Source organism: Podarcis filfolensis, assembly GCF_964270895.1.
Source record: "Podarcis filfolensis genome assembly, chromosome: 16".
Lineage (NCBI taxonomy): Eukaryota > Metazoa > Chordata > Lepidosauria > Squamata > Lacertidae > Podarcis > Podarcis filfolensis.
Window position 1 is genome coordinate 8,235,064 of NC_139620.1, and position 11,337 is coordinate 8,246,400.

The 11,337-nt window shown below is 47.6% G+C and overlaps 1 protein-coding gene across 3 annotated transcripts in view; it reads right to left on the minus strand.

Annotated features, from left to right (window-relative positions):
* The window catches only part of NUP210L (nucleoporin 210 like), a 49,701-nt gene extending 42,937 nt beyond the window's left edge, over positions 1 to 6,764 (minus strand). The window contains exons 1-6 of one of the 3 annotated variants that reach the window (XR_014542639.1): positions 6,517 to 6,762; positions 3,909 to 4,045; positions 3,488 to 3,619; positions 2,634 to 2,727; positions 2,036 to 2,186; positions 545 to 677 (exon numbers count right to left, since the gene is read on the minus strand). Coding sequence is in view for 2 of the 3 variants with exons in the window: in XM_083590931.1 (XP_083447057.1) it covers positions 545 to 677; positions 2,036 to 2,186; positions 2,634 to 2,727; positions 3,488 to 3,619; positions 3,909 to 4,045; positions 6,517 to 6,689 (820 nt within the window). In the remaining variant the exon portion in view is untranslated. Of the gene's footprint in view, positions 1 to 544; positions 678 to 2,035; positions 2,187 to 2,633; positions 2,728 to 3,487; positions 3,620 to 3,908; positions 4,046 to 6,315; positions 6,432 to 6,516 lie in introns of those variants that run through there. The other 2 variants (XM_083590931.1, XM_083590932.1) reach the window with 2 other exon arrangements.
* Positions 6,765 to 11,337: the final 4,573 nt, after the last annotated feature.

Below are 11,337 nucleotides of genomic sequence, written 5' to 3' on the forward strand. Positions count from 1 at the left end.
TTTTTAATATTTAGTGCTGTACTGTTTTTAACACTTGATTGGGAGCCACCCAGAGTGGCTGGGGAAACTCAGCCAGATGGGCGGGGTATAAATAAATTATTATTATTATTATTATTATTATTATTATTATTATTATTATTGGCGCAACAACGGAATGTCTAGGCGTGCTATTTTTATAACAAGAATGCAAAGCTGAAAATGAATGAATTGCAGCTAAAATATTATGTTATTTTTCACGTGGTCTAGTCCTCCCCCTGCTCACTCCCCTAATATTCTTAAGAGGGTCTCTTCTCCAGTCTTCAGAGAGTAGCTGGAAGTGTGGAGGAAGAAAAAGGTCCTTCTTTCCTTCCACTCTGCAGTTTTAATCTGAAATCTTAGGCTCAGTACTGCACTCAGAGCTCAGAAACTGCTTGCGCTAATGACATTCCCTGTCACAAAATGTGCCTAGAATAGTGAGAGTTTCTGACACTGGTAAGCACGTGTAGGATTTCGCAGCCAGGAGACTAAATTATGCATAGAGTCACCCAGAAGATTAGGAATGTACCTGTGATCTTTCCCTGAACTATTTTGCCAACTTTGTACTTAATGTAGGCTCCGACCAGCAGGTAGACATCATAGGAAGGGATTAAGAATATGTTCTCCAAAACCAACAGGCGCACCAGGGCAGCAGCAACTTTCTGGAAGATTGAGAAACCACCACCAGGGGCACGCAGAGAGAAATGCACACATAAAGAAATATATTATTATGTTTTGCAGACTCTTTCAAAACTGAAAAAGGACTGAGCGATTCCATCGCATTATATGCCCCCTCCTGGTTGGCATTCAAGATAGTTGCTTTTGTTTAATCTCCACAGGGTTCAGGAGCAACGATGGCTCCACCAGACCACTTTCTGCTCGTTTAAAACTGCCGCCTGTCATCTCCACTCCATACATTTAAACCACTCTTAGAATCACAGAATGAGTTGGAAAGGACGCCAAGGGTCATCTAGTCCAACCCCCCTGCAATTCCCCTGGGAATTGGTTTGCAAAGGATGCCGACAGTTATAAGCAGGACCTCTGCTCCTCTCAGTAAAGATAAAGGTAAAGGGACCCCTGACCATTAGGTCCAGTCGTGACCAACTCTGGGGTTGCGCGCTCATCTCGCTATATAGGCCGAGGGAGCCGGCGTTTGTCCGCAGACAGCTTCCGGGTCATGTGGCCAGCAGGACTAAGCCTCTTCTGGTGAACCAGAGCAGCACATGGAAATGCCGTTTACCTTCCCGCCGGAGTGGTACCTATTTATCTACTTGCACTTTGACGTGCTTTTGAACTGCTAGGTTGGCAGGAGCAGGGACCGAGCAATGGGAGCTTACCCCGTCACGGGGATTCGAACCGTCGACCTTCTGATCGGCAAGCCCTAGGCTCTGTGGTTTAACCTTTAACCCACAGCGTCACCCGCATCTTACAGAGCTCCTATTTCCAGAGTTCCCAGATTGTTAAACCACTCTGGGAACTGTAGCTCAGCGTATGATCTCCTAATTGTCACAGCTAAAAATTGGCCGCTGTTTCTTTAATGCTAAAAGAACTAAGTCAGCATGAGTCAGCGGCCTACCATGACACATGCAACCTTTCACCAAAGTGTACCCGCATATATAGAGTGGTCAATGTTAGGGTTGGGTGTGGGTTGGTTGGATGGTAGAAAGCTGGTTCTGCTTGGTGTGTGTAAAAGCTGTTGGTCATGGTTGGAGAAGAAGACTTTTTAAGAATAAAAGCAGCAGTACTCTGCAAGAATACTATTTCTCAAAGACTCTTTTGTGCCTACAAAGGTCCGAGGACTAGGCAAAGGAGTAAAAAGGAGGTCAGAACCTTTTCTTTTTCAAACACTGACACTAATAACTCTATTTAACAAATGACAGTTTCCCAGATTCTTTGGGGGAAGCAGTGACTGTTAAAGTGGCAAAAAGCACTCTGAATGTATGGTGTGGCTGTCACCTCTATAGCTTTGGTAGGCCCTGACCTTGCCTTGCACTGCTGGGATCCCTCTGGGAGTACTCACCTTGTAAACAGGCTCCTGTATTCGGACCTTTACGACAGCTGCGCCTGTTTTGATCCCTGACACCAGAATCCTATCTCCTTGTTTCTCCTCTCTTTCCATCTCAACTACGTAGTCGGGCGGAGAATATTCTGCCTCAGAGTATTTTAAAATCCTAAAGAAACCAAACTGGGCTTTTACTGGGAGAACAAAGGTCTGTCACTGCTTTAAGAGTAAATAAACAAGCAGGGTGAAATGTATAGGGTGGGTGAAAAACCTGCAGCCGCTGTTAAGACCCCCCAAACCCATCAGCCCCAGCCAGCATGGCCAGTGGACGGGTGGTGGCGGCGGCCACTGGAATCTAGCAACAGGTTAGATGCCCCTCTTACAGGAGATAGGGAAGGGGACATGAGCTATATGGGACTCCCGCTTACATTTATGCATCTGAGGACTTAACAACAGTGAGCAACTTTCCTTAGATGGAAGTAATGAGTTCAAAGCAAGGATGCAATGGAATGAAATCTCTCAACTTCAGCAGTCTACCCAGGGGAGCACACACACAGCCTCCCGTGTCGTTTAGGATTTTATTAATCACACTTGGCCATTTGAGGTTTCGTCTTACCTAATTTTGCTCGAGAGCTCCACGTTTTCCAACTCATCGTCCTTGGCGATGCTCCACTCAAATTCCAACCCCTCCAAGCTGCTGAATGTGTTCCCTGCAGGCAGGATCCAAAAACGAGCCCAGGCTCAGGGCCAAAGGAGATGCGATGTGATGATGTCTGTCATGTAGCTTAGCTTTGTATGACTGTTTTTTTGTTTTTAAGTCACACGGGGGTGGGGAGGGAGGATCAGGACCATAGCATGAGGGGTGAGGGCTCGTACCCTCTGACCATGCTATGGTCCTGATCTGGCTTTTGCTCCAAAGCTATCTCACCTTGAGATCCTTGCTGGCAACAGAGAGGAAGATGCTAACAGGTCTTGTTCCAAAACTATGTGAGTGTGAAGATGAGCAGAAACATCAGGTGAAATACAGAGAAGAATGCAAATTAAGTTGTTGTGGATAAAATAGGCCACGTGCTTGCTAACTTTAGGCATATACCATAAATAAAGAGCACTGTGACCTATCTTGTCATGTCAAAAGAGAGAAAGCAGAGTCCCACTAGCAGGTCAAAAGGGTGTATCAACCCCAGAGAGAAAAGTAATTAAGAATAGTAACAATAATGTAGTCGAGTGCTATGCAGAACTGGGCTTATAAATGACTGGCTGCCTCATACCCAGCATTGCTTGTGAATTCTAAAAAACAAAACAAAAAATCAGTGCAGTTCTGAAAGGTGCACTTTGCTGTCTGGATTCAAAACGATGTCCAAAATTTGGTTACAATATTTTAAGAGGTTTCCAAATGCAGAGCATACAGATACATTTCCAAAATATATAGTAGGTGTTCCGTGTGTCACAGGCTGCCCCTGGTAAGATTACCTTCAGCATCCAGAGCTCTCACACTCAGCTCGAGTGGGGAGTCTTCCACATAGATCTCTCGAGTTCGGGAGATGATCTCAACATGGTCTATCAGATCCACAATGACATCACAACGAAGCAGATGACCTGTCACTGGGAGGAGGAACAAAAGTGGGTGTCTCCCACCCACCACATGTAATCCTGTATCTGTGTTTCATAACAGGGGAAGAATAAGGGTGGATGTGGACAATCCCTGCTTGTCTGGGAAACTTTTCTGAGCCCCCAATTTGCTCATTCAGTGATAAAGGGAAGGCACACTCTGCACATGCTCAGCGTTTGGGGTTCTTCATTCCCCAGGTTTGCATGGCACCCTAGACCCCTATATCCCCTATCCCTATAGAAACAAATCTGTTTCAAAATTCCCCTTCTTTAGCTCACCTACCTGTCTCCTCTGCTAAAATAACGCTGGCCAGCTTTGTGGCCTGTGTAGAGCAGGTGGTCAACAAAGCTTTCTGAGAGCAAGCCGTCCCATTCTCGTACATTGGATCAATGGTGACTGTGTCATGGCGTGTGGAGTACCTGCAGAGCAGATGAGACAAGGCTTGCACGCTCCTGTGCCCCTCTCTCAAGGAAGAGCAGAGAGATGCAAATGTGGAACTGAGGCAGCAAGGAACCCTCCATCTTCTTGGTGGCAAGGACCAGCTGCCACTTGGCTCCTCCCCTTCGTCTCCATCAGCAGCAATTCCACCGGGTCCTTTGAGCAGCTATGTAAGAACTAGTACCCAAATTTGCTCAGCTCCCTCTCCCTCCTCTCATTTTTTGGATGGTGTCTTTTGTAAGCATTAATATTTTTTTTTAAATAATTTTTATTAACTGGCCAATCACATCAAATTAAATCACATCACATAAACTCCAAATTACAAAGCCAAATTTTTAAATTTTGTTGGGGGAACCCATACTTCAAGATCCAAAGGGGGATTCAAATCATCTTCTTATTACTGCGTTAGTGTCCAAATCAGTCCCAATCAGTCCAGACAAAGTTCATAATTCTATCCAGTCTTATCTTGGTGTTTCCACATCATATCTTGTTCATATAATTTCTCTTTTTCTTTTACGATCTCTTCTGTTAGTCTCCTTAAGCCGATAAGCAAATATAATAATCCTGTGTGAATTTCCCGTTCTTCCAATCTAAGTCCAGATGGTTTCCATATATCTCCTTCGTAGATAACATCACTCTTTCCATCATAAATCAGGCATTTTTCGCTCTTAAATCCCACAGAGGAATTTATCCACGATATATAAACAGCACTATTTCTCTCTTTCTCCTCCCAGACCCAAGAGCTCCAACAATGCCTCCCAAGATGGCGACGGCATTTTTAACTGCGTCATTCCAAAACTCTTAACTTTCCAGCTTCGTCTTGAAACATTGCTTTGGTTCGAAAGTTTATCTCCACACAGCCTTAAATCACAGCTTAAGTCCTTAAAGTTCTGACTTATTAGGGGAGGGGATTCTTGTTAAATCACGTGAAAAGGAATGGAAGGTTTTCCCCCCCTCCCCCCTCAGTCATTTGCAATACCGTATCTTGTCGTATCTTCTCATATTTTATTCTTGCCTTGTCATCAGAGATCTCTTCTGTCAGCAGTCTTTACTCCCCCTTTTTCCTTGAAGTATGTGCAATTTATCTCGTCCAAATTGTTTCTTTTGAAGATTCTTGCAAACTAGAGGCGCGGATCAGAGACGGCATCAAGGAGTGCCGGAATCCCACAGGAGGGCTTTGTGCCTAGTGCCCCCACCCCCACAAATTCGGGGGTGGTATAGGGCACAGCAGGCAAGGGCCGTCCCCCCCATAATCCTGGGGGGGTTAAGGAGGCTAATTACCCCCATCATAGCCTCCAAATTACCTCGTGTGGGTCGGAGAGATGTTATTGTCAGCCATCTTCCGATGCGCCACCTAGTGGCCCCCTGTAAGCATTAATTTTTTTAATGATACATCAATTTGAGTGCTTTTGCGGGAAGGCAAATATATCAACCTCACTATCATTTGCTCATCAGTTCTCTGTTTTTATGTCACTGCCACTTGCTACAGCATGAGGTGCATCGGTAGGAGAGCCATTGGTGGTGCAGTAGTTAGTGTGTTGGACTAGGAGTTTAGGAGACCTGGGTTCAAAATCACCCAACTCAGCCATGAAGTGGACTAGGTGTCGATACCTCTTTCGGCCTAACCTACCTCGCAGGGTTGTTGGGAGGATAAAATGGGGAGTTTTCAATTAGCAATAATCAAGGCTTAGATTAACCTCATTGAACTCCTTGTGGAGAAAAAGGCGGGATGTAAATAAATAAAGATGTATGGAAGTGAGAGCTGGACCATAAAGAAGGCTGATCGCTGAAGAATTGATGCTTTTGAATTCTGGTGCTGGAGGAGACTCTTGAGAGGCCCATGGACTGCAAGAAGATCAAACCTCTCCATTCTGGAGGAAATCAGCCCTGAGTGCTCACTGGAAGGACAGATCGTGAAGCTGAGGCTCCAATACTTTGGCCACCTCATGAGAAGAGAAGGCTCCATGGAAAAGACCCTGATGTTGGGAAAGATGGAGGGCACAAGGAGAAGGGGACGACAGAGGACGAGATGGTGGGACAGTGTTCTCGAAGCTACCAGCATGAGTTTGACGAAACTGCGGGAGGCAGTGGAAGACAGGAGGGCCTGGCGTGCTCTGGTCCAGGGGGTCACGAAGAGTCGGACACGACTAAACGACTAAACAACAACAAAATAAATAAAACACTGCGAGTACATTCCTATTTTTCTGGATCTTGAAGCGGCTTAGCATGGTTCCCCATCTTCCCTGCCTACCCCAACACGGAGCATTTTATCTTCAAAACAACTCTGCAAAGCAGGTCAGGCTATTAGACTGCAAACGGCCAACAAGTGCTTCTGGCATTAATGAAATGTTGAACATGTTCCCACCCTTGGCCCCGCCCACCACGACGTCACTGTCACGCTCACGTTTTCTCCGCCCAAGCCCCGCCCCTCTCGCAAGGCCCCGCCCCTCACCAGGAGTAGCAACCGCCCTCAGCGCCCAGCACGAAGGGGACGCGCTTGTCCCGGCTGAAGGGCAGCAGCACCTTCGGCGTGTTCAGCTTATAGGCGCCGGCCGGCCTCGCCAAAAGCGCCAAGCAAAGCAGTAAAAGGGCCGGCCTTCCTGGAGGGGCCCAGCCCAGCCCCATCGTCGGAAGAAAACCCCCAAGCTGCCGCGGCGCAAAATGGCCGCGGGATCCCTTCTGCCTCGCACGAGCCCTAGTTCTGCGCATGCGTCGGCGCTTAGGAACCTTGTTAGCACGCTGGACGTTCTGCCCGTGCGCATGCGCGTTCTCACCTTTCCCACCCCTTCGAGTACTCGCGCTTGGTCTCTCTGCCGTTTCCCGCCTCTCCACCGGTCTCGGTCTGCGCATGCTCCATCTCACCTCGCGGCTCGTTTTGCGGTTTAAGCTAGGGGCATGCGCAGCCCGGGGTCGGACTCGAAGCCTTTGCTAGGAATTTTGCATTGTTCCTAATTTAGGCGCTTCCGACGGCTGCAGCCTTAATTGAGGCAAGGCACCATGAGGTCTGCATTGCTTGCAGGCAGGTCCTCTCTTAATCCAGGCATGGCCAAACTTGGCCCTCTAGCTGTTTTGGAACTACAATTCCCATCATGCCTGACCACTGCTGTTAACTAGGGATGATGGGAGTTGTAGTCCCAAAACAGCTGGAGGGCCAAGTTTGGCCATGCCTGTTTAATCAATGAAGGAAGGCAGGAGGGCTTGCACTAACCCAGTGTTTCCCATGCTTGGGTCTCCAGCTGTTTTTGGACTACAACTCCCATCATCCCTTGCTAGCAGGACCAGTGCTCATGGATGATGGGAGCTGTAGTCCAACAACATGGGGACTTGAAGCTGGCCGGCTGGCCTGTTTTTCACAGGACAGGGCTGCTGCAAAGATTTATTTATTTTTAAATGGGTGGAATAGAGTTTAGGCCTGTCACTCAGTTCTTAACTTACCATGCGTGGTCACTGGAGGGATAAGATGGTTGCAGACTTCTGCCAGTCACTTTGTCCCTTAGCCTGACCTGTGAGGATTAAAGGCGTATATGGGAGTGGTTTTCAACCAGTGTGCCGTGGCACCCTGGGGTGCCTTGAATGATGGTCAGGGTTGCTGTGGGCAACACTGGCCTCTGTTCCTTTCCTTCTCTTCCTCCTCTGATGCCCTCTTGTGTCTCTGCCTCCCAAAGGCTTGCACAGCTGTTTGTTGCAGCAGCCCTGGCTACAAGCTCTGCAGGCAAATGGTGCGTCTGGGGCTGATGAGGGGTCTGCTTCCCCAGCCCCTCTGGTGCACTGTAAGGAGGCACCTCTCTTTGGGGTGTGTGGGGGCAGCTCAGAGACCAGGGGTGGCGGCAGCGGCTGTCCAGAGAACTCCCGAGGAAAGGGGAGCAGAAAGGAGGCTGGGGAAAGACTCCGCAAGGGAGGGTGTTCAAAAAAGGGTGAGAGGCTGCTGGCTCTGCAGGTGTAACTGGGCTCCTGAGCCCCGCTGGGGTGCTGCAGAAAGAATGTCAATCAATCAATCAATCTTTATTACGGTCCAGAGACCCAACAAATCGTTACAAAGCAATGCACAATTCAGACAGCCTACCTCCAGGTTAAACAAGCATTTTGTTCAAACTTAAAAGATAGGGATCATTGGTTCTTGCAACCACTGATAAAAACTTCGCCGCTGCTAATGTTCTAGCGTTTGTCCGGTCTTCCAATAGGAACCTGACATAGTGAGCCTCTGATTTCCCCGGGAAAGGTACCAGCAAGCGTAATATCAGTTCAGCCCTAGCTTGCTCATATTTTGCACCGTGCAGCAAAATATGTTTTATAGAATCGATGTCTTGAGCACACGAGCGAAGTCTGTCCTGGTAAGGAACTCCTCTCAACCTGCCATCCAACACCGCAGAAGGAAAGACGTTTAGTTTGGCTTTGGTGAATAACCTTCGATAATTTGGTACTGTGAGGTTTTTAATGTAAGGTGTTAACTTAAAGACATGCCCAAATTGTACTCCTTCTGCCAGCGGACTACAGACTGCATGTGATCAAGATCGCAAGTCACTGTGTGTATGATCCCATAGTCTTTGCTCTAACGTCTTTAGGGCGCCTTCATAACCCAGGTAATAAAGTTTGGGGGGGGGTGACAGACCAACAGAGGTGGCTTTTCTAGCCATGGTTTGCAGAAAGAATGTAGTTGGTTAAGGGAGCTGTAGACCGAAGGTTGAAAACCTCTAGTGTATGGTATGAGAAGAATGCTACATACTGTCCTATTCTTTGGAGGTGGCATTAGAGAACTTTGTAAATAAAAATAATGTATGCCTACCCTCTTAAGTGTCTAAATGCCTTGGCAAAGAGGTGGCACAGTATTTGCACCACACCCTTTAGAAGTGCTGTCAAGACTGGAACAGTACACTGCAGGAATGCCCTTGCACGAGGTCTTTAGTAATACCCTTTTTCTCTGGCATATTTTTATCTGCAGGGATTGCCAACATGGCACGCCAGTGCCACTCACAAAACGTATCGGTGGACATCCCCTCAAAATTCCACAGTGGGCAAGGAAAGGTTTTCTTTTCCTTCTCAGTCCCCGTGTACACTGAACTCTGTTCCACTCCTGCATGGAACACACCATATTAAATATGTCTGCATTTCAGCATGTGCCGGGATCGGACGTCCACCTTCCCATAAGTTTTGAACAGGGGAGAACAAGCAAAGAGTTATCTCCCTGGAAACATCTGTGGTGGTACCCGATGTAAGTTCCCCATTGATAGGACAGCTGATATATGGAGGTGGACAGTTTGCTCACACCATCGAGCAACTGAAACTCCAGTTCCGTCAGGCACCTCCTATCCTTGAACTGGGTTAAGGTAAAGGGACCCCTGACCATTAGGTCGAGTCGTGGCCGACTCTGGGGTTGTGGCGCTCATCTTGCTTTACTGGCCGAGGGAGCCGCCGTACAGCTTCCGGGTCATGTGGCCAGCAGGACTAAGCCACTTCTGGCGAACCAGAGCAGCGCACAGAAACGCCGTTTACCTTCCCGTCGGAGCTGTACCTATTTATCTACTTGCACTTTTGATGTGCTTTTGAACTGCTAGGCTGGCAGGAGCAGGGACCGAGCAACGGGAGCTCACACCGTAGCGGGGATTCGAACCGCCCACCTTTTGATCGGCAAGCCCTAGGCTCTGGGGTTTAACCCACAGAGCCACCCGCGTCCCTGAACTGGGTTAACTGGCCATTATAAGAACAAATTGTTTAAGAATTGTTGCAAGAGTATAATTTCCCCCTCTCTTCCTTTGCGCGTATGTGGGCTGTTATTTTTTAATTGTAAGCCTGCGGACAGGGACAGTCTCTCTTAATGGAGGGATCCCCTCTGGGAGCCTTTTTAGCTAAACAGTGGGACACAAATGCTCTTAATACCACCATGATTCCGTCTTTTTCTGCTCTCGCATGTGGCAATAGTTTTGTGTTATGCCACAGCACCCTCCCCAAATTGCACACACAGCTGCAGGAAACCTTTGGCCATCCAGATGTTGCTGAACTACAACTCCCATAATCCCTGATCACTGGCTATGCTTGCTGGGGCTGATGGGAGCTGTATTTCATTGACATCTGGTTCCCCAATGGCTCCCCGCATTTGCGTTGAGGAGTTGCATCCATTGATCCACCCACTTTATACCATCAAATGCATGTGGTCCTAAGAAGGTTCACTGCACCCCTGCCTATAGGACTTGGAAGTTAGTATAGTGGTACCTCAGTTTTTGAACAGCTTAGTTCTTGAACTACTTGGAACCCGAACGGTGCAAACCTGGAAATAGGTGTTCCGGTTTCAAACTTTTTTTTGGAAGCAGAACATGCTCCGTTTTGAGTCCCTACGCTGTTCGCTTCCTTTCTGAATGTGTTCAGTTTGTAAATTGAGTCCCCCCCCTAATTGGAGACTTCCTCTTCCTTTCTGAGGGTTCCATTCTGTCGGCTGTTGAGTCCCGAGCACCCATGAAACACGGAGGTGATATTTGTAGCTTATATTTGGTGCTTTCGTTTTCCCTTTTTTTCTTCTTTTGCATTTGTGCTTGTGTGGCTTTTTCATTTTCGTGACTGTGGCTTGTGACTTGTTTTTGTGACCGTGTGGAACCCAGTTCAGCTACTGATTGATTGATTGTGTGATTGCTTAAATGGATAAAAGCAGCAAAGTCAAGAAAACCATTAAGAGAACAACTGTAAGGTAAAGGGACCCCTGACCGTTAGGTCCAGTTGTGGACGACTCTGGGGTTGCAGTGCTCATCTCACTTCACTGGCCGGTGGAGCCAGCATACATGTGGCCAGCATGACTAAGCCGCTTCTGGCGAACCAGAGCAGCACAGAAATGTCATTTACCTTCCCGCCAGAGCGGTAGCTATTTATCTACTTGCACTGCATGCTTTCAAATTGCTAGGTTGGCAAGAGCTGGTACCGAGCAACGGGAGCTCACCCCGTTGTGGGGATTTGAACAGCCGACCTTCTGATCGGCAAGCCCTAGGCTCTGTGGTTTAACCCACAGCGCCACCCACGTCCCCTAACAACTGTAGAGGTAGTAAAATTCATGTTAAATTTCTGTTTTAGGGGTTGTTTTTAAAAGTCTGGAACGGATTAATCCATTTTGCATTACTTTCTATGGGAAAGTGCGTCGTGGTTTTGAAACAGACTTCCGGAACGGATTAAGTTTGAGAAGCAAGGTACCACTGTACCTGTAAAGCCATCTCTTTCCCCTCCTGGTAATTACTCCTCACATTAATATCAACCAATTAACAAGGCGCTTATGAAATACAAAAAGTTGCAACAG